This window comes from Apteryx rowi, unplaced genomic scaffold, assembly GCF_003343035.1.
Source record: "Apteryx rowi isolate R43461 unplaced genomic scaffold, aptRow1 scaffold_395, whole genome shotgun sequence".
In the NCBI taxonomy this organism is placed as follows: domain Eukaryota; kingdom Metazoa; phylum Chordata; class Aves; order Apterygiformes; family Apterygidae; genus Apteryx; species Apteryx rowi.
Window position 1 is genome coordinate 41,758 of NW_020450474.1, and position 23,274 is coordinate 65,031.

Genomic DNA, 23,274 nt, shown 5'->3' on the forward strand with positions numbered 1-23,274 from the left:
TTTTTTTTTAACGCTAGCTGGTTTTCTTTCCACATTTCTTAGCACAACTGGACCTGGCAAGCTTTATATTTTTGGTGTGTAGTTGTCTGATCTCATTTTTACTGGTAAGAAGAAAAAAAAATTAGGGCTGGGACTTAGATTACTTTTTTCTATAAGAAATCAGGCAGACGTATGTTGCAGACATCTGACTTGCTGGCATAACTCTACTATGTCAAATGGATTGAAATCTTAGCATTATTATGCTTTCTCTGGTTTTATGATACAATTTATAATTGGTGACAGCTTAAAATCTGTCCTTTAAGATGACTTCTTCCAGCTATGCATCCACCAGTTTGTGCTGTATATCTAGTGGGTATTACTAATGTGTTTACTACAAAGTTAGATCTACTGTTTAACTCTTGGAAGAGGAAATTGGAAGAAGTTGTTTTACACTTAAAAGTGAAATGGTTTATTTAACCACCATTGGTGTTCAAATGCTACCTTGAAATTGGGAGGCATAATTTGTCCGAAAGCCTTGAAACTATCCATAGTTCTCTTCCATAGCCTAAGGGAGAAGAGTTTTTTTCACTGAAAGGTTTTTCTTTTTCTAAGATGATCAGTTGCTCAATAATTTTCCTCCTTAAATCAAGCTTCTGGAAAAGTAGCCTCTTTGGATTAAATACTGCTTATAAGGAAAAAATATTGCAAAAAAATATGCAAAAGAATAATGTGCTCTTGGATTAATCTTCATATACTTTATAGGAGGATATGGGTACCATACGTTAGACCCAGTTATTCTGAGCGCTTTAAAATGAGCATTGGCTAAATAACTAGTTTGGTTGCTTACATCATTTGAAGCTCATTGCTGAATTTTTCAGAACATTGGCAAATCTACCAAACACCCGTTAAGCTTCAAAATTTTTCAGACTGTTCTACAATAAATTTTGTATGAGCTTTCTGCATATATGGAAATGTAATATCTTTCAAAATTTAGGCTTTTTGCCTATGCAGGGAAATAAGTATGGAATAGCTATTGAACCAAATAATTTTTGCATGGCAGGGTTTTTTTCTGTGTGGAGTGGGCTTTTTGTTTGTTTGTGTTTGTTTGTTTGTTTGTTTCTGTGTGGTTTGAGCTAAAGAACCTTTGGCTGTTTTAGAGTAAAATAGGTGTGTCCACAAAACAAGTTAGGGTAGTCACTGCACTTCAAATTCACACCGTAAATTATTTTGCCTGTGTAGGCATGCCATAAGTGCTCCCAGCAAGTGTTACTCTTTCTGCCAGATTTATCAAGGGTATCAAAAAGCTTTAAATTTTAGGAGATGGAGCTGTTAGGCAACAGAGGTTGTTTGGAATGTGTGTGGGAGTTGTCTAATTTATTTGAAATGATACGAAATGTATCCTGTGGCATTCTATGGATGAGCGTGAAAAGAGGAATTTGAAGGTATGCATTTAAAATGTAAGCTGTATGGCTAAATCTTTACTTTCTCCTGACAAATAATCAGGCTTGGTCTTGTGTAAGAGATGTGGAAATTCATGTTTTTAATTATGACTTGCAAAAAACATTATCAAAATCAAGCTTGAAGCTTTTTGTTGCTGTTCTGATGTTTGGCATTTTAAAATGTTTTATTTGTTTTTGATCCAAATAGTCTTACTCATACCTGCAAATATAGTTAAAACTCTTTTATACATGCAAATATCCAAGTAAAAATAAATAGTTGCATTACCTGCTGCATAGTGTTTTGCTGATGTCGCCCAAACTGAAGTGAGATTTCAGTAGATTACAGTTAGTGCCTGTTTTGGTTTGATCTTTAATATTAAATAACTCCGTTAGGATCTCTCCATCCCTTCCGTACCACCCTGAAGTGGACAAATACTTAAACTTATCGTTTGTATTTCCAAAGCAGTGTTTTTCTAAAAATATCAAATGTTGAAATGTTCTGAAAGAAAGTAATATTGAGAATTAAGAAATTTTATCATTGAAATGCGTATTCCTTACATGGTATTTGGTAATTACATGTTATGCCTGATCTTGTTTCTCTAAATTCTAAAGCTGTAGGGAAATAGACAAAGATCTTAATTTTTGAAGGGAAGAATACCTTGAAAAGTTACAGGTTTGTGTACACAAAGTGATTCAGCACTCTAGTAAAGATTTATCTGTTAACAGCTGTCTGAAAAAAAATATATACTACATTAGTTTTTTGTCCTGTTCCTGTATTGGTTGAAGGAAATGTATTGGAAATCTAATTATTTCTATTGAAATCTTAGTTTGCTATTAACTAACCTAACTTCATATTTTGTTTTTCCTTTATTAAAGAAAATGAAACTCTGAGAAGCAGCTTTATCATTGTTTCTTGACTAATAGATGTTCTGAATGAAACCCTCCCTGTAAAATGAGGTAAATTAAATAAAGCTAGAGGCAGTGCTCAGGCTGCTGTCCTCTTCTTCTTTGACTAGTAGAAAATCTGAAATAAGTTTGGTTTCTTATACAGTTTTGTTGTTGGATCTTTTTCAGGTACTTTATGTTGAATCAACTTAGTGCCGAAAACTTTAAAGACGACTGAAGGATTTTGTCAAGAACAGTTGATTTTTTTTTTTCCCTCTTCTTTTTCTTTTTCTTTTTTTTTTTGGATGTTTGAAGCAGATTGATTAGCCTTAATTATTTTAGATATTAAGAACCACAGACACTTTTGGATAAGTTTTCTGAAGTACTTCTGGAAGGTTTGAGTTATTTATAAACTATTAATTGCAAAGTTGTCATTGAGTTTTAACATACTGACAGGATAAAGGATTTTGAATAGCTGGTTGTTACTTTACTTAGTTTCTAGCCCAGCAAATAAAAGATTCTAAGGTAAAAACAGCAAGAAGGTAAATTAAGATCTGTCCTGTTTTTCCAGGAAGGAAAAGGGAGTGGAGGAAGCTTTCCTCCTCTTTCATATCCTAGAGCTGCTTGACTCCTCATTCTTCCCTTTCTCTCCTCTGTGCCCTTTGGTAAAGAGAGAAAGCTTTTTGGCTTGGGGTTTCTAATATCTGCCTGGTCAGTTTATGATGCTGTTAGAAACTCCTTCTGAAGAAAATTCAAGTAACATAGTATGAAATGGTCTGTGTGAATGCACTATTAGTGGAGAAAGGAAAAATAAAATACTTTTGGAGGCATATTATTATTTCTTAAAATCAGATGGGGATCATGATTGAAGAAAATGCAAGTTCTATGAGCACTAGAACCAAGACTGGCTTCCTTCCTCTCTTGTGTGTCAGTAACTGAACTGTTTTGTGATTTACCATGCAAGGTAAGCAGCTCAAACAAGCAATATGAGTTTTGGTATGTATTGAGCACATCCAGAAATTGATTTGCAGGCTTGGGCACTAAATGCTTTCACAAGGAGTTAAGCATTGAGTGTCGAAGGCCATAGTTTTGCATTCTCTTTAAATGGGGACAGCAGGACTGGATGCTCATTTTCTTCCAGTCAAAAGAAGTAGTTATTCTTAGCCAGAGGACTTCCTTGCTTCTGTCACTGTCTGGYTGCAAAAATGTTCGTGCTGTCTTGAGGGAAGGGATAGCACAGATGCAGGAACAAGTGACAGGTAAAAGTGCTTCTTTTTGTAGCAGTGCCAACATAAAGTAGTTGTGAAACTCGGAAGTCAAAGCTCTCTGCTTCTCCAAACAGCTTTTGTGTGGTACAGTATTTGGGCAGTAATAGGAAACTGCATTTGAAGGGATGCATTTAAATGTTAAAGCCAGATTAGAAACAATGAGTGGTGAAAGAAGGTAGATACTGTGCTCAAGACAAACAGAGGTCAGGAGTTTAGAAGGGAAGGGAAACAGGGGTCCTACCGAATCTGAAAACTGGTCTGAAGGTTAGAAGGCATAATATTTAAGATGGGAGCATTCCCCAGCAAGATCTAGGAGTGCAATGCAGGAATGTACCTACTGTAAACTAGCATACATAATTACATTACGCAGATGGAGCAGAGAGCAGATTTGTCAGTGAGTTTTCTAAATTGTGGTTAACTGCAACAGCACTGCTTGAATAGGAATCATCTGCAATGTTTGATACATCAGTAATTGAAGTCCGAAGTAGTGTTTCTCCCTAGGAATTGTTTTAGTTTTTCATGAATTTTCTGACTTTTTTAAATAAAACATGAATTTACACTGCGGCTTTTCATAGAGCTAGGGCACTTGCTTTCTTCTGTGAATCTGTTGCAGAAAACATACATGACTTAATTATCTCTAAATCTCTATCTCTCTGTCACATTTGGTTTATGTTTGCTATTTGCATCAAAAGTTACTGCAGAGGATGTATGCTAAATGATGCCATCAGCCTTGTTCTCATAGAAAGGCCAGTCATTTGAAGGAAATTCTGATTACGTTGCTTAGCCCAGTTACAACGTCTTGCCTATGTTATAGTAATTTAGTAATCTCTTGAACTAGTTTCAGTTTTGAGAATAATGCTACAAATAAATACTCATTACAGTTAGTAAGTTTGTTCAGCGTCTGGTCACACGATTTCTAGACTAGGACACAAAAGGAAGCAGTATGAAAAAGTAATTGGAGTGAAGTGGACTGTGAGTTTTGACTGCAGCCAGTAGTTTGGCTGGATTAAGTATATCATGAAACTATACTGTTAGTTCACTGATACTTGTCCCTATGCCTGTAACAGAAAAGGAGGTGTACAGGTTTGGGGGTTGATAGCCACTTAATCAGTAGACTTGCATATGATGACCAAAGTATGGATTTGCCACAAAGGGGTAACATTTTAAGCTTCTTTTGAAAGAGGGGCAAGATGCAGAAGATTATTCTTTCTAATAAATATTTGAAAGGGACCAGTTTAATGAGAATATGCACAGAAGAGCAACATTAAAACTTGCAATAAAAATTGAAGTCAATGGTTTTCAAAAAAAATTGCTCTTGTAATGTGCTTGCAGAACTACTGAATGTTTTTTAAAGGTATAAAGATTGACAAACACAGCAAAAGGAAGCTAGTGGCTGTAGCTTAAGTCTGAATACAAGATGACTGGAAAGATTCTGGAAGTGAAAGCAGCAAAATGAACTGCTGACAAGGTGAAAATAAGCTCCTGGATGAGTACCTCATAGGTAATCTTAAAAGAGGGTGGAAAAATCTTTGAAGTAGAGAAGAGGAAAATGATTTGAACCTTTACCTCTCGCTGAAATTCTTGATCAAAGGATTCAGAAAAAATGTCTGAATAATCTTGAGACCATCCTGAAGGATCAGTTGGGAGATATTAACTTCAGGAGCCGCTGGGATAGTAACAAGGCTGGAGGAGCATTGTGCTGGGGAAGAAATCAGTGAAGAGGTCTGCCTCTCCAGTTATGGGGAAAGCAGGTCACAGAGTAAGAGCTTACTGATGACTTGGGTGCTCCTTGGCCTGCTTATTGATATCTTCTAGACAATCTTTAAGTCTACTTAAAAATGAAAGAAATGAATTTGAAATCTGAAGAATGTTTCTGGTATTTCATGTTCCAGGGTAAAGATCAAACTCCTGTTCTTAAGTACACCAAGAGCAAAGTAAAGTTGTATTCACTTAAATGATAAAGTAAAAGTTTGGAGGAGAATCCATCTTAAAAGGAACAAAGGTTGGGAGGAGAAGCAGAACTCTAATTTCAAGATAGGGAAGAGTCTACCTTTAAGTTCTCAGCCACTTTCTCTTCCAGTATATTTTTATTATGTTTTCCTTCATCTCTCTAATCCTTCCTTTTCTGGAACTTTCCCCTCCCTTCCCTCCAAGCTGCCTCCTCCACACTTCAGAAATACTTCATTTTGAGTTGAGTGAAAGAGCCCATCTACCTGATAGATTAATTTAGGCAGTCAATAATTGGCTTTTGAAGCAGAATTTGTAAAGTTACAACTTCGTCTGTGCTCTAGTTTTAGAAAAAAATCATGTTCTTGTGCTTTGTCTAGCTTTAGAAGGAAGGTTGTGTGAAGTACTTTTATCGTCTTTTTTTAACATATTGGCAAGTTTATGGAGGGTATGTTGCACTCTAGTTAGACTACATTCTTAATTGTAGAATAACTTTCCTAATCATTTTTTTTATTATGGTTTATAAGAGGTAGAACTGAAGGTTCCAACTGTGCTGTTAAGCAGAGAAGACCTGTTTTAAATGAACAAACAAGCCTGGCTTGTAGTGGGAAAGGAGTGTGTGAACTAACTAGTTAATGGCACTGTTGAAGGAGACAGTGTAACATAACAAATGTTTTTACTGATTAGAGCAGACCATGATTAAACACAAAACTGAAGAGTTCAGTTTGATTAAGCTTTTAAGCACTTTCATTCACAAATCATTGTTCCCTTAATAGTAGTAGTATTTTCCAAATTGTACCTATAGTTGATTGAGATATCAAGACTTTTAGAGTGCAGTGCTGATACTTTTCACCTTCTGAAATGTTAAATTCACATTTAAAAGGCAAGCAAACTCGTAGCATCAGCGGTGTGGTCCTTGATTTCAAGAATGGGAGTATCCAGTTCAGAAATGTAATGTAGACTCACAGAATAGTTTTAGGTTGGAGGGGACACCTGGAGTAGTCTCATCCAACCTCCCACTCTTAAACATATAACTTTTTAAATGTTTCCAAGAATGGAGATTCTAGAACCTCTCTGCTTAATCTGTTCCTATGTTTGACCGCACAAATTGTGAAGAACTTTCTCCCTATGTCTAAACAAAATCCCTTGCTGAGACTTGTGTCTGTTGCTTCATGTACTTTAATTTAGCATAGATTAGCATGTCTCAGTAGAAGGGCTAGAATAGTATTCAACTCATGTGATTATCTGGGTTTAGCTCTGATCTGTGTAAGAAAGCATGCTGTTCAGGCAATTAATTCTCTCATGTATTGGTTGAAATCCTGGAAGTGACTCTTCCAGTTTTTGACAAGGCCCAGAAACAGAGAAAATCATGATACAAACTAAAAAAAAAGTCTGTTTAGGAATTTATTTCCCTGTATGTTGTATCCCTAGATGATTTTATTAAGAGTAGACAGAACCGTTCCTTGAAGCCTTAGAATTGCTGTAATAATAAGAAATTGAAAATAACCATTGTAATGATGGTTTGAATATATAGTTGTTGTGAATGGCCATAGTGGGATGTGAGACAAAACTGAACCGAACATGCCTGTGCTAGTTCTTCATTTGTTGAAGACATCTTCTGTCCTTGTCTTCTACTGGAAACTTAATGTGGACAAGTCATGGAATGTGTGTGGTTATTTTTGTGGGTGTTTTTTTTTTTTTTTTTCCCCACTACCATCTTTCCAGAGCAATCTTTAGTTGATCCAGTGATAGCAGGAAGAATATTATCTCTCTACTCTCACAGAATTAGAGTTTACCAAATTAACTGCCTTGGTTGTAAAAGGCCTTGTAACATAAAAATAAATCTTACACAGTGTAAATAGTATGTTTTACATGTTGTAGTCTAAGGCAAGCAGCTAAGATGCTGTAGCAGCTAACTGACATTGACAGAGGTTTTGCTTTTCTTCCCCATTGTCCCTGGTTGCATGGCCCTCTTCCCTGCCAGTTTGGGTGCTAATGAGGCCATGGCATGAGCCATTCTGGCTTTTCAGGCCAGTTAGAAAAATCTGCTTCTTTTGAGGGCAGAAAAGGTCTTATTTGATGTCACTGATCACCACAATAACATTTATTGTATTTGTCATGCTAATTTTATCTGAAATGCGAAGTAGTATAGACAGACAGTAAAGAGAGGAAGCATAGGATGTATTTGTCATCAGCTTCCGAAAGCAAATAAATAAATGAATGTGCTGTTCAGGTTTGGTTAAGTTAAAGTGTTCTTCTTCGAAGTTAAATTTTGTTAGGTAGCTGTTAATACAGTAGTAACTACTGATTGTGCATGTGTCAGGGGAGAGGAGAAGGCACTGGCTGTGAATTTGGCAAACGTGTTTCAGTGGAAGCAAAATTTTAAGTTACTGCTACATCGAAGAGAAAAAAAATTGGTGACAGACTGCCGCTTTTGAAGAGATTCTGCTAACTAAAATGTAATTTTGTGTTGCAAATAGTAACTGCATATAATCAAATGTATTACAGTAAATAGGAGCTTAATTTTGATGAGACTGCTCACAATAAAAGTATGCCTATTTATAGCAGCAGCAGACCACCTGCTTTTGGTGCTGCCAGACTAACTGGAAGCTCTGCAACTGTCATCAGTCTGTATTGGTGTTAGGACTGGCACTAAATTRTCTTGGATGTGGTTGTTGCTCACGCTGCAATGAAAAGCAGGCTTTTAATTCTACTTGTGAGCTAGAGGTCTTCCCCTAGCTTGAGGGGGAGGAAGAAAAAGTTTTCTGAGATTTGGGCATCACTTTGGAACACAGACATTCCTCCTTAGTTCAAGGTTATGGTTCGTGCATCCGAAGCTGTTGATGTTTCTTCTCCTTGCAGCGGGTCTGTCAAAATTAATAGCTCATTCTTTGACAATAGCTTGTCTAGCAGTTTCCATCTTTTGAGTACTCAAGAATATTCTTGCAGATCATAGAATCTCTTTAGAGTTGGTCATGAGTGTTATATTAATTAAAGTCATGCACAACTACTGAAGCCTGTCTGGGTGAGGAAGGGCAGATGAGCTGTTTTGAGTTACCTACATAGCCTACATTCATGAATTTCTTTTAGATATTGTCAAAGAGAGCTCAGTATAGGTTAAGTCTGTGTAGGCCAATACAAGCCTGTTGGCATTTATCTGACTGAAGAGCGGCAAAGCTGGCRTGGGTGGATTAGTAAATGTCTCCTGTTTCCAGCTGGTGAGAAGAATTTTATGCACTGGTAAAACTGAGTGGTAGAGAAAAGATATGGCTTGAGAAACACTTCTATTGGAGGCAGGGCTCGCTTAAACTCCTGCCATCTCTAATTACAATTATTTGCCTCTTGTTCCTGCCCCAGTCTTGCCCCTTCCCTTGTGTTGACTCAAGAATTCATGTGGCTGCTGAACAAACTGGCTTGTGGAACTGATTTTGTTGAAGAATAGTATTTAAAAACTAAACATGTTTATTTTKGGGGCTGTTTGGCCAGATTTTTTTCCTGACCTAGTTTGCTAAACAGAATCATAGTACTTAAGCCCTCACAATAGAAGAGATAGAGCAGAGGTGGAAATGAGTGGCCAGGGGATGTTGATATTGAAGACAGATGATGTCTTTTTCTGGTAAAACTGACACCAAATGCTCAGACTGTGGAAGACAGTTTAACTTGGTGGTAGCATTTGATGTAAGATTTCTCTCTAAATTTAAAGATTCCTAATGATATAGAACTTCAGCATATGGAATAATACAACTTTATGTAAAAATTAAAGTATACGTAAGTATTTTTAGTAATTTCTTGGTTAAAAAGAGGTTCAACTACACTGTAAACCTATAATACCACCTTTCTRTAATATACAACAGTAAAAAAAACATACTACATCTTACTCCCATCTATCTGTATATGCCTAATTCTGTAAAGACCGAATGTGCTGTAGCTGTTTATTTGTAATGAAGTATTTATTAATAATAAACTTCGGTAATCTCTCTTATGCTGTKGTATTTCAGAGACAGAGATTTTGTTAGTCAGTCTGGCTTGGTGTCTGAAATACACAGGCTGACGGTGGCCTTGGAAATATTTTTCTTCCCATGGAAATGAGAATGTGCTATTTTATGCAGAGAAGTTTGAAAAAGTGCTATGGGTTTCTTTTTCTTTAGAAAATCCAAAAAGTAGAGGAACAAGCAACTACAAAACTTTTAAGCATGTTTTTAGTGTGTCTGCTGATAGCACAGGTGAAAAAAGGCTTTTGGGTGCCAGGAGTGTCATTTTTTTCCCTTAACTTGCATGACTTAATGTGGAAATAGTGAGCAGCTCTGAAATTGCAGCAGGGAACAGTTTTTTTTGTTTTTTTTTTTCTTCCTTAGCCCAAGAGAATAATAGTGCTTCTTGACCATAGATTTTCTTGGATCTCTGCACATTGTTAACAAGTTTGGGATAAATAAAGTAGTCTGATATTTGCTTGGCAGATTACAGCAGTAATTAATAATAAACTTTCAGTCAGTTTTTGAAATCTGGCAATACATATGTGTTCTATTAATAGTTTATTTTCAGGTGCTTGATAAGTATAATAAGTCTATAGGAAACTGCATACTCTAGAGGGTTTTAGAGTAGGATCAAGAAGCATATTGTCTTGTTTTGCATTTAGAGTGCATGAAGTAAAATACTAAAAATAAATTTCCAAATTTCTAAATAATAAATTTTAGTTCAACATAGCCAAAAAATGCCTAACTGCAGTTGAAAAACTGTTCAGTAGTATTTATATACTATGTTGTTACTATGTGCCATGCAAAATCCTGTAGCACATGAAGATCATTTGAGTTGAATTTATTTGATGGTTTGGGAAAATTAAGACCCGTTAGGTCTAACTTGAATGTATTGATTTTTGATACTTGCAAATTATCATCTTTTTCAGTGTTTTTAGCAAGTATTGATTGGGAAGAGAGATTTATGGAAAAATCTTGTTAATTCTTCTTCCCTTCTCTTGCTAAAATTCTGGAGGGGGGGGGGTTGATGTTTAATGTAAGCTGATGAGTATGAAAGTTGTCCTAAATTCTGTTGTCCAAACCAAAACCATCATTTTTCATTTGAGGAAAAGCATACAAGAGGGTTTTGCTTTTTTTAAACTAAAACCCAAGGTTTATAGATGCCTAAAGAAGTTCAATGATGAATTCAGATAGAGTTTAATATACAATCATTTCTCCATTACTGAAGTTACATATGCTCAGGGACATTCCTGCTGTCTGGATCTCATAACAGTGTACAGTTCAAGTGCAGGTCTGCCATCCCAGAACAAACCTGTGTATAAAAACCTGTACCAGTTTATGGTGTAATTTCATGCACTGTTGTTTCTCCTTGGTGTTGGTCTGAATTCATAACAATTCCTCCCTGCTTCAGAGTTGTGTGCAAGTGTTTGTGAAGCCACAGTTGTGGATGGCATCATCAAACTGATTAGCACTTTAGAAAAAAATAACAACAAAACAAGTTTTTATTTATTGTAGGTCAGTTTGATCCTGCTTAGCATGCATCCTTGCAAGAAGTGGAATGGATGCAGCTCAAAGGGCAGTACTGGGATGGGAATAAAAAGTTTAGAAGGATGGACTCATAGTAAGATGCCATTGCTGCTGAGGAAAGTACTTGGAATTGTACCTTCGTTGTGTACTATTGAATGTAAGACAAGAAGTTTATGGCATCTGAAGTGACAGTTCATGAAGTCAGCTCAGATGTATGCTCTGAGCTTTCCAGTGCTTCCAGTCCAGAGAACTTAGTGGAAGTGCATCACTGTGTTTACAGAGCTGTGGGCATGCTTACAGGGCAGAGGTTAACTGCAAGCTAGAACAGATCTAGAAGCTGAATAGTGTAGTTCACTGAGCAGTGCTGTGCAGTTAAGTAAGTTCCCTTAGAATTGGAGGTTCTGAGAAGCAAGTGTGGAAGCATTCACATTTGGCTTTATGGGAAGTAGAAGTAGCGTGTCATTTTCCCCCCCCCCCCATCTGAATTATTTTACTCCTTCATTGCTCTAAGCAAGAAAACATGATGAGTTATTTTATTATTCAGTTTGTACCAGATTGCATATGCAGTTTCTCTTTGGGGTTTTATGCTCCCCCCGTCTTTTATTTTCCTCTCCCTGGAAATGTTGAAATTGTTTGTTAAGAGTGCTCTTTGGCACTAGAGTATCATGTGTGTGTATATATAAAGTATATAAATAACTTTTTGAATGTAGAATCATTGACAAATAAGAACTGAGAAGTTGCACTGTGCACATTATGTTTCTTCTACTTAGAATTTCTTTCTGGTAGTATTTAAAAATAAAAATGTAGTTTTGTTGCAGCTTAAAATATTGTATAATATTAAGTATAATTACAAATTAATAGTATCCTTCTAAAAGAGCAGACTCCTTCATTTATTCTCCCATGCTTTCCATTTCAGAAAATCTCATTTCAAATTTCTTCCAAAATTTGGCAGGGTAGCCAAAGGAACTTAAAGTATTTGACAGCAATATGACTGTTTGAATAGATTGTCTAATTTAGAGAATTATCTGTGTACTTGTCTGTTGCTGATGGATATTACCAAAATGATCAAAGAAAAATAGGACATTGTTTTTAAATAAGGCTATTTCTGTATTTTGTAGGCAAAACAATAACAATTTGAACAGCTGTTTTTCTACACTTCATTGTCTCTCCTTGAGAACTTTTATTAGTTGTAGTGTACACACTTTGGCTACTGAAAATAAGTAGTTGACTGATTTAAGCTCAAAAGCGTTCAGTGTCTCTAACACTTGTTGTAAAGCATATGGATCTTGTCCATAACATCATTAGGAAATTCTTAGCAGAGTTTATTCAAAAAAACAAGCATGCACACACTAGGACCCTGCCTTTTTTTGTTATTTTCCATTTCCAGATACATAAGCATGAATGGAAACTAAAAGGAACAGCTATGTTTTGTTCTTGTAGGGTTTTTTTTAATCAATGTTTAGGTAGGTTGAGTATGTCTCACTCGTAACACCATAGTTAAAACTACTGATTGGTCAAAAAGGGGGATTATTTTTGTTCATTTTTAGTGTATTTGATGGTACTCTTTAATTATACCTAATGAGAGGACAAAGGTAATGTCCCATGCACGTAGATATACTGTGAAATCTCTGTAACTTGGGGAATTAGGTAGATATTAAACCTTTGCATTTAAGTGTGGCACATACATCTCAGAATAGTTGGAGTTAGCAGGGACATCTGGAGATTGTCTGGTCCAACCACTCTGCTCAAGCCGTGGTCAACTGGAGCAGGCTGCCCGGGACTGTGTCCAGTCAGGTTCTGAATATCTCCAAGGGTGGAGACTCTACAACGTCTCTGGGCAACCTGTTTCAGAGTTCAACCACTCTCACAGTAAAGAAGTGTTTTCTTGTGTTGAAGTGGAAACTCCTGGCTTTCCATGGTATCAGGATGATTGCCCTGTCTGGAATGGACAGTTCAGCAGTCCTTGATGTACCAGGTTGACTCTAGAATCAACTGGGTTGGGGAGTGGGGACCAGGGAAGTGTCTCACCACATTTCCCAATGGTACCCAGTGCAGCATCTGGCAAAAGGGTGCAGGGAGTTTTGGCAGGGTCTCCCTCCTTAGTATGAAGGTTAGGCAAGGTTAACTCAAGGTATTGCAAGGAAGTCATTCTGTACTTCAGGAGGTAAACCTTTTCCATAAGCAGTGTGACTGCTTTAGAGTTTATTCTAGAAGCAGCATAACTGCTTTAGAGTTACGCTTTCTCTCTACTATCCAATTTAGAGAAAATTTGTCCATAATATTTGAATTGACTGCATAGTTGCTTGCTTTTGGATAGGTGTTCTCAGGATGAGATCTTACATGGTTTCTGTAGGCTGTTTGTACAAAGGGGATGATACAAGTAAGAAAGAAGATTTTAAAACGATGGAAATCGGTAGCAGAATTCAGAAGGGGGAATAAGAACAGAGAGGGACACGACCTGGAGGCTGTGCTAAGATGGTTCAGTATCATGTTTTCATTTGCTAAGTTGAAACTGTTTAACATTATATTGTCTTGTTCTTATAAGACAGGCTTAACTGTATTTAGATATATTGCTTAAGCAACTTTGCTACTGTAAGGAATATCTTGAAATTTTATTTTTATATCAAAAGTGGACTAGTTCTGACAAATAGATCTTATAATCCACTAGCTTTTCTGCTTTGCACTCCTAGCTGCAAGTCCGGTACAACGTGCCTTAATGGAAATATGTATAGGCCTTTTTTTATTATTTAGCAGGGTGAAAGCTATGTAGTTATTTACAGCTCAGAGCACTTATGAATGTGAACAGCAGAAATGATTGAAGAATGCTGTTTGGGAAGGGTCTTTCTTACAGCCAGGTATTAATGCTAATGCACCAGTACAGTATATACAGTACTTAATTTGCCACCAGAGATTGAGTTTATGTTGATGTTTCCTCACAATCTTTTAATTCTCCAAATCACTTTTCCTTCCAGGGATGGAGGTAGTGTCCAGCACCTTTCTGTAAGAGCTGATCTTTCTGTCCCATTTTTGCCTCCTCCATTCCTGACTCAGCATAGGCTGTCCTTGTTTATGCTACTTTTTATCCCAGTTTCTCAAATAAAGTTTTCTAGATGTATAGTTTTTGGGCCAAGTTCTTAATTGGCTTTAGGATTGTAAGTGGCTTTTGGTTATAGTCCTAATATGATGGATCAATCATGCTGTGAGATTTAATGTTTTCCTGTGTCCTCTACAAGTTCCCCCCCATTCCCCATTGTTTTTCTCATACTTTATTCTGAGATTAGGGATAGAAAAAGAATTAACCTGTTACAACAATACATGTGTTACAACACAGTAAATCTTCTTCCATGGTGTGCAGCTGCCCAGAAACATGCAAATATAGTTCACTTGGTTTGGAAGACTGCTTCTAAAAAGAACATTCATTGATAAATTTTCAGGGTTTGGGGGAATTAGTATTATACAAACACCTTCATGACATTTTATTTCTTTTCTTAGCTATAATTTTTTATAGCATGTATATGTGTATGTTTCCTTTCCACTCAGTGTTGTTTGTCTTCCTAGGGACTGATTGTGTAAAAAGGCCTTTTCTAATTTGTTCTGTACGTACTTAACTCTATGCACTGCCCATTGATCTTTGCACATTGACACTGTTATTTTATCTAGAACAGATGAATAGCTTTTTTTGTTATAACTTTGCATAAACAGTACTCTTTTGTCTTTTCTGACTTGTTATTGAGTGCCTCGAAGATTAAATTAGTTGTATTGTGCCCTGATGCAGGAACATTCTCCTCTTACACTATGTTCAGCTGCTAAGTTGCATATTTTTTCAGATGAGTGAGCTGAATGTGCAGAAGTTGCACTGTTTTAAAAGGAAGTATTTGTCTTCCTGTAAAGTGTTATTTTTCTTACTATTTTAGCACTTCAGGTAACAGTGATGTTTGTGAGCGAATAGTTGAATAGATTTGATTTGTATACTAGGTGGGATTTACTTCTCTCAAGTCTTAGAACCTTGTTTGCAGGGTCTTCTGAAGCTATGTTTCAGTTGTATGAAACAAGGATGGGAATTGTTTCATTTTTTTTGTTAATCGAATTATACATGGTTTCCAAATAGATCTCCGATTTTGATGAGTGGGGCTTATCTGGCAATTTAATTTTAGTTAAGAAAGCTTTTTCCAGCTTGTGTTGTTTGTTATTCTCCAGGAAACAAGGATAAAAAGGGCTGCGTTTGATGCAGTATTAGTAAGTGAACACAATCCATGCTTTGTTTTTATGGGTTATGCTAATTTGGTAATGTCAGTTGAGGTTTCATTTGTCTTTTGAATTCATTGATACTTTTTCCATGTCTTGTGGCTGAACCTGACCAAGATGATTTTGATGCTCTGTATTTAAAAATTGAGATTTTTATCTTTCTGTCATTTAGTGATATTTAATCTATGTATAATTTATTTCCACTGAATGGAATGTTTTTCCATGTTTTTGCTTTGCTTAGTATAGCGTATTATGTATTTGCTGTACTTCACAATGCTTTTATGCTGTCCTCTAATCAATATCATGGTACATTTTGAAGCAGTTTCTCTTTACAGTGCTCTAACACTAGTGGTCTGGGATTTATTTTATTTTATTTTTTTTTAATCTCTTTCTCCTATAATTGCTTGTATTGTGGCAAATGAAATAAAGGTGTAGATTCTACTTGCTGCCTGGGGGCATGGAAGTGGAGTGACTATGTTTGGCATTTTTGCTCTAGATTTAACTCCCCCTGCTGGATCTCCATCTTCTCCTTTTGACTAGTTAGGCACTAGGGCATAATGCAAAACTTATTTATATGCCTTACCTTTTTTCCTGATAGGATACTTGCTATGATTTGGGTTGGAAACACTGTTGTTAGTATGAAAATGAACCCCCTCCTCCCAAACTTACTGATAAAGTATAATAATTTAATGTGTCTTGCATAAAAATGGATTTCAGGCTCTCATAGACTGCTGTTACCTTTTGTTGAATATAAATGAAGATCTAGTCATGAGAATAAACAGGTTGCATGGATTTCCTTCTCAAGATCATCATAAAGTCAGGTAGAACTCAAATCAGATCTAAGAAAAGTTATTACACAAAACTGTTGAAAATAGACCTCTGTCTACCACAGCAAAGAACTTTCAATAACTTGGATAAAATTGTCTTCATGACTGTCAAGGAGCAATGGTGGCAAGGTAGCACTGAACGTTTTACTCTGTCCTGAAGAAGACAGCAAATTGCTTTCTCTGTTCACATTTACTTATCTTTATAATTATAAGGCCTAGAATTAATTTTGCTCAAATTGATTATGCTTGTTTGAGAATGTATTACTGTTGGACAACTGGGCTTTTAAACCTTACAGTCCGTGATGGCTATCATGAATGCTATTTCAAGTTATTCAGTGAAATACTGTGGGTTGTTACAGTGCAGCTCTTGAGAAGAAGCCAATCTTTGATGTAGTGGTTTTGTTTCAGGATGCTGTCAAAATAGTCATTGCCAGCATTGTTGTAGCATACGGTCCTTCATTCTGAAAAATGCTGAGCAGATGGGCATATTCTAGCAAAGCATTTGGGTTATATTATAAAAGTACAACTTAATTGCCAACAGTCCTGAAAAAAATAAAAATGAAGCACTTGTACTAGAAGGATGGCTAGTAGAAGTGGAATCTGTGTCCTATTTGTCTCCAACTGGACAGTTTGGATGTTATTAGAGTACCTTTTATTAGAAAAGAGAAGGAGGGGGGAGGGAAGAGAGACCAAGAGTGAGGATGTAGGTCTCCTATTCTAACTGTTCTGAAACTATGTATGTATGGTAGAATTTGTAGATCTTTTTGGAGCTTGAGTGACTGGCTGGGAGGGTTGTGCTAGGGCYACCTCTCTCCACTTGAAATCTAGTCTAGAAGCCTAGTGTAGGGGTTGGTATTTGTCTGAAGATGGCAAACCCTGTGAGGAAGAAAAGGTTTTTGTCTGCCTTAAACATAGTTGTCCGGAAGTTAATTTACAAGACTGCCTGTAAGGTTTTAAGCCAACATGTCTCTTTCCAGTGGGAATCCTGACTTGTTCTTCGCCTTTTTAAATCCATTATCTTTCTGTATACAGCTACTAGAGGTGCTTAAGGCAAAGTGTGTGAATGATCCCACTGACTTGTAATTAAAATTATTTTTTTCAGTGTCTATCACTCAAGTATGCTTTTTTTCCATTTTTTTTAATTGGGACCATATTGCAAGTGTCTGATTGGTATTAAAGGAATGTCTCTATCCTGCCTGTTCTCATTCTAACTTGCACTGTGAGTAGAGAGGTCAGAATTCATACTGTTAACATGCTGTTGTCACTTGTAGGATAATCATGGGTCAAACCGGAAGAAAATCTGAGAAAGGACCAATTTGTTGGCGAAAACGTGTGAAATCGGAATACATGAGACTAAGGCAGCTCAAGAGGTTCCGACGTGCAGATGAAGTAAAGGTATGCTGTCTTTTGGTTCTTTAGTTTAAAAACTGTTATCAAAAAGGATTTTCTTCTGAAGTATGAGTTGGTGTGACTCTCTAAGTTGTCCTGCAGTTAGCACCTATGATAACATTTTCATGAAATATTTTGTTAATGTACTGAAAACTGGTTTTAATTCTGTGGCCTTATAAGCAGGTGTGATACCTAACACTACACTTATATCCAATTTAATCAGAGATGCTGAATATCAGCAGAGATTTTGGAGAGTAAGTATGGCGAAACCTGTAAGTCTTTAAACATGAAAACACGTTTAGAGTCAAAGAAGGGAATAATGAAAGATACTGAGGCTGATCAGCATTTAAACAAAATTAGAATGGTTCAGTTTTGAGCACATTCCTTTCATCTTCTCCATTCATGCTTAGCTTTTCAGTAAATGTTACAATGCTTTAAGAGGTTAGCAGGTGTGATTTATTTGTAATAGTTAAAAATCTGTGTTTAATTTTTAGAGTATGTTTAATTCTAATCGTCAGAAGATACTGGAAAGAACTGAGATCTTAAATCAAGAATGGAAACAACGTAGGATACAGCCTGTACACATCATGACTTCTGTGAGCTCATTGCGCGGGACCAGGGAGGTTGGTTAACATGTGTTGTGGTAATTCCAATTACAAGGTTGTCAGCACGTTTTTGTTCTATTGCTGGAAAGTTGGCTGTTTGTTTGATGCTTCTGTTGTTTTTTGGATTTTGTTTTTGTTTTCTGCATGATGTGACTTGATGGCTAAATATTTTTCTTGTGAGTTTCTTAAAGGAATTATTTATTATTTACTTCCATCAGATGACTTCTGGAAAGTAATAAATAAATAGCAGCCTATCTAGCTTTGGACTACACACAGAACTGAAACAGCATTTACTTCTGAAAATATTTCAATCATTGCTAAGTAGCTTTTTCTCAAATCTCTTTGTCTCAGAGATATTTAGTCTGATCTCACTCCTGTTGCAGTTAACTCCCAATGGTGCATATGAAGAGATAGTTTGGTTTCTATTGAATTAAAACACATGAAAGTTGTGAACATAACCATTAGACCAAGTCGTCTTTATACTAATTGGCCTTTTACCCACATAAATTCTAAAAGGAATTAATTGAGTTGGTGAATCCCCTATGTTGCGCATTCAAATTGGACACTAGAGTTGTAAAAAATCACTTCCCTGATTGCAGTGCGGTTTGAATGCCTAAACTGGCTTTTGTGTAGGTAGCTTGGATAGTGGTTGAAGTCTGTCCAACTCTGTGCTTTCAGCCCAGGTTAATTTATATTGTTTCTCAACTGCTCTGTTAGACACTTCTCCAAACTGAGCCAGTTCAAGGATGTTTGACGTGTAATAATATGAAGAGCTAACTCTTCTCAGTAGGATGAATATAGAAAGACATTACAATGAATAGGTTAAAAAAAATCTTCAAGGAAGTTTGTTAGACTTCTCTTTTTTCATCTCCTAACGTTTTCAAGGGAAACTGGGGGGTGGGGGGGTGTTACACGCAGGTGTGTTTGTGTGCATGTGTGTTCAAATCTAAGCAGGAAGGTACTTTTGCCAGAGCATTTTCTTTTAAACATGATTGAATACACAATTACTTATGCACACCTTTACATGTATATATGTATGTGCATATGTTTGTCCAAATATCACACACATACTGTAGCATCAGAACTTTTTATAATACTCTGTAATAAGTGACGCAGGTACTTTTAGTTTTTTTGATAATAATCATATCACACGAGCAGAGTTAGATTTTGAACATACTGCTTTCTTTTTTGGTAGCTGAATTCAGCATTCTTTTATGTTAATTTTCTGTCTGAACTGATGAAGCACATCACTAATTATCTCATTCAAATCCAGTCCGTGTCATGAATCAGAAGAATTTTAGTGCTTGATTTTAACATTGCCATAATTTAAAGTATGAGAAGTGAGACAGAAGTGGTGGGGGTTTTAAAAGAATTTTTTAAAATCTTTTTGTTAATGTGTTGAATTTCTTCAGAGTTGTGTGGGACATTGACTAGAATTTGAGCTACCTGATGAAAGGGTTTTATGAAAACCTTCATGTGTTTGGTAAAGACTGTAGGGTCTCACTGGTGATGTAGCTCTTTCTCTGTATAGGTTTTCAGTTACTCCCATTGGCTAATCTGGTCAGCAACAACCAGAGACTTTAACATGTACTGTGCTGGGCTAATGAACATCAAGCTGAGCTCCAAAGCAAAGCAAGTGGGGAACGTATCTGAGATTTAGTACCAAACAGTTGAGTCATCTTGACATAGCTTATTTGTCAGTCTGAGACTTCTAGTTCCAAAGATAAAATAAATATTTGTTTATTTTACTTTTCATTTTTCTCTAAAAATGCATGAAAAATCTTCTAGATGGCTGCTAGCTAGAAAATTCAGTGTTAACCTGAGATGGTTATAAAGTATTACGGTGTCTTTGGTATTGATATACACAGCAGAAAACTAACTTTATTGCCTGCAGCTAGAAAAAAAAAGTCTGACTTTTGTCATTCTACCAGGGTACTGTCTCTGTATACTGTTTGTTACATTACTTTGTGTATTTCTTTAGAAATGTGAAGCTCTGTTCATCTTTCCCTTCTGGAAAGGAGAAAGATCTTTTGTCTCCACTTCCTTTTTTCCTTTCAGGTAGCTATGATAGCTGTTCTAAACTTTGTTTTACCTGCCTCCAAATCTTGTCATACGTTTCCTGGCTGTGTATGTTCCTATCTGCTTTTGTTTGTAACTTTTTCAGAATTCTTCATACTGCTGTCCAAGTAATTGAGAAAAGGTGTCTGTATTTCTATGGCATGTTTATCTTTTGGAGGCTGTATAAACCTCTGAGTCTCCAAATACATTCCCATAGCTAAAAACTCACTGACATGTYCAGAGCTGTCTATTAGGAGTTAATTTTCACTTTTCCTCTGGTTTTTGTAAACAGTAAGTATAATCAAAAGTTTGAGGATAAGATAAAGATAAGCAGATAATAACAGGGAAAGAGGACAGGAGTCAACAAGACATTTGGAGCATCTATTCCCAAAAGATGTCTAGCTGACAGTAAAGTATAATTTATTTATTTTAACATAAAATTTATGTGGTTTCTACAGTGTATTGTTCTAAAACCAGGGGAATTCAGCTGCCTCTCTGATGTCTTGAGTAAATACACTCAACACCAGTGTAGCAGCAACAGGTACTAAATCTGTTTTGAGGTAAMAAACATGATCTGTATTGCAGGCTGGATAGTCTGAGGAGAAGACTATGAATCTGTTACAGCTATTTACATGTGCATCATTATATATAGTGGGGGAAAAAAACCACCATGCTCTATTAACAAAGTTATTGAAAAAATAATTCTTGCCTCTTTTTGCCTGTTAAACCTATTTTTACTGTTATTCCCTAAAAAAAGATGCATTTTTAGGAGGCAGATAAGTTTAATTTTGACAAACAGTTTGAATTTTGTATGCTGTAGAGTGTTCATCTGTTGATGTTGTTGTTGCTATTATAAGTGTAATTTCAACCTCTTATTTCAGTGCTCTGTTACCAGTGACATAGATTTTCCTAAACAAGTCATCCCCCTAAAGACTCTCAATGCTGTTGCTTCTGTGCCTATAATGTATTCTTGGTCTCCCCTTCAACAGAATTTTATGGTAAGTTTAAAAAAAAGATGGAGGGAGAAATATTTGGTGAAAAGGGAGTGTTTTAATTTTAGAACTAAAACGTCAATACATTTGTTGCCAGTTACACCTTTATCTTTTTGGTGTCAATAACAAGGCTCAATTCCCCCAAATCAAATAATTACTAGTTAAATTACAAACTAAACCTCTGACCTCATTGAATCTCAGTATCTTGAAAACCCAGTTCTACTTAATTCAGGTGATCTATTATATTGTATAGCATTTAACAAATGCAAATTTACTTTAGAGAGCATATACTTAGTGTAATGAGAAATGTTTTCTGAGGGATATTAATGTATCTATGTAATAAAGACAACTGACCAACATACCTTGAGTAGAATAATAATCCTTATGGAGTAAAGAGAACTTACTCCTGAGATAGTGTCTATACATAATGGTGATCTTATATAGCCACTGGAGCGTATCTTGTCCTTCTGATTAGTTTCCCTGTGTGTACAAGCCCTAAAGATAGATTTCTGATATAGGTATTTGATTTATTTGAAAAGCTTAGCTTATAACAAAGTTCTTTCATGGCATTTTGTATAGGATAGCCTTTGCTGACACGGTTATGATGGAAATAATCTTAGCAAAGAGATTTAAAACAACTGGTTTTATCAGTACCTGTAAAACATTTCTTCTGCACCTTTTTATGCTTTTTATACTTTAGGATATTGGATAGGATATACTGATAGGATATTGGAGTATTAGACATCTAGTCTATAGAGAGACAAAATAAAATTGCAAAGGAGTTCAGATTAAGTAGTGTGTGGCATATTTCCATGCTTGCTGTTTAGACTATTTGGATTTAGAACCTTTTTGTATTTGATTTTTTTGCATCATATTTTCTCATCTCTAGCAAAGGAATGAAAAAGTGATTTCTATCGCACGTTACAGTGGAAGAGAAGCAAGGAAGGGAGACAGAACTTACAATCAAACGAACACTTCCCAAGGCTAGGTAGCTTACTGTGTTTCAATAGTAAAAGCTTTATACAAACACCTCCTTAATGGTGGTAGCTAGAGTCAGTATCTTGAGCTGGTCACCACTAGTGCAAAAAGTTGCTAAACAAAGATCAGGGGCTTGTTTTATTTATTTATTTAATTGTGATAATGTGCTATAGCAGTGAAACCTGTTTGTTAAGTGTGATAACTAGCCACTTGTAGATTGTGAAAATAGTAATGCTGAAATGGTCAAATGAAGACACACCTTACAAATTATTTGAGGAACGCTCCCCTGTTGTAATTGTAAACATTGTTACTAGGTAGAGGATGAAACTGTTTTGCATAACATTCCATATATGGGGGATGAAGTGCTTGACCAGGATGGTACCTTTATTGAAGAACTGATCAAGAACTATGATGGAAAAGTGCATGGAGACAGAGGTGAGCCCAAACACTCAGGTATACTAATCCCTTCTTCATATACAAATAATTGCGATTTAATTTCGATTTTGTTTTGTAAGGCCTGATGGTTGTGTGTTATACTGCTATCTGTAGAATCCCTATACTWTGTAAACATTGGATATAACAGTCTTCCTTATTTAAATATATTGCTTTGCATTTTCAAAAGGCTGCAAAGTATTAAAGTAGTAGTATGGAGAAATTTAATGTTAATGTCCCCCACACACACCCCCACAAGAACATAAAGTGGCTCATCATAATGGCTAGGTTTTACATGGAGAAGTTCTTGGTCTTCAATTTTATGTTCAGAGCTCTGGAATATAATAATGTCATGTCCCTTAGTGTACTCCACCTAGTGGAAAGTGGCAGGAGAAGAATGTGGAACTCTGATGACAACACTTACGAATGTGATTTGACAGAAAAAATTTTGACAGAATAAATAATAAGAATAATGTGTAGATTTTTCCTTGCCTTTTTATGGTGGAAATAATTTTTTTTCACTGGTTATCACAGATGATTGGATATTTATAACTTCCTCCTCTTAAGACAAACCTGAGGAAAGTTGTACCCTTCTGTTGGTATATTGTATGGTGTTTCACAGGGGTATTTTTCCTCTTTTGTGTGGGAGTTGTACTACATGTGATATCATCTGCCTCTTCGAGTTTGCTAAGGTCTCCATGAATAAGCAACTCTTTCGTTGCATTCCCC

The 23,274-nt window shown here is 36.1% G+C and overlaps 1 protein-coding gene across 6 annotated transcripts in view; it reads left to right on the top strand.

The window, feature by feature from the left end:
* The first annotated feature begins 2,228 nt into the window (after positions 1 to 2,228).
* Positions 2,229 to 23,274, top strand: part of EZH2 (enhancer of zeste 2 polycomb repressive complex 2 subunit) — a 46,345-nt gene continuing 25,299 nt past the window's right edge. For 2 of the 6 annotated variants that reach the window (XM_026074692.1, XM_026074695.1), the window contains exons 1-5: positions 2,230 to 2,375; positions 17,363 to 17,486; positions 17,975 to 18,103; positions 21,025 to 21,141; positions 22,428 to 22,548. In XM_026074692.1, coding sequence (XP_025930477.1) covers positions 2,371 to 2,375; positions 17,363 to 17,486; positions 17,975 to 18,103; positions 21,025 to 21,141; positions 22,428 to 22,548 — 496 coding nt within the window. In that variant the 5' untranslated portion in view covers positions 2,230 to 2,370. Of the gene's footprint in view, positions 2,376 to 2,492; positions 2,699 to 3,252; positions 3,268 to 17,362; positions 17,487 to 17,974; positions 18,104 to 21,024; positions 21,142 to 22,427; positions 22,549 to 23,274 lie in introns of those variants that run through there. The other 4 variants (XM_026074693.1, XM_026074697.1, XM_026074696.1 and 1 more) reach the window with 4 other exon arrangements.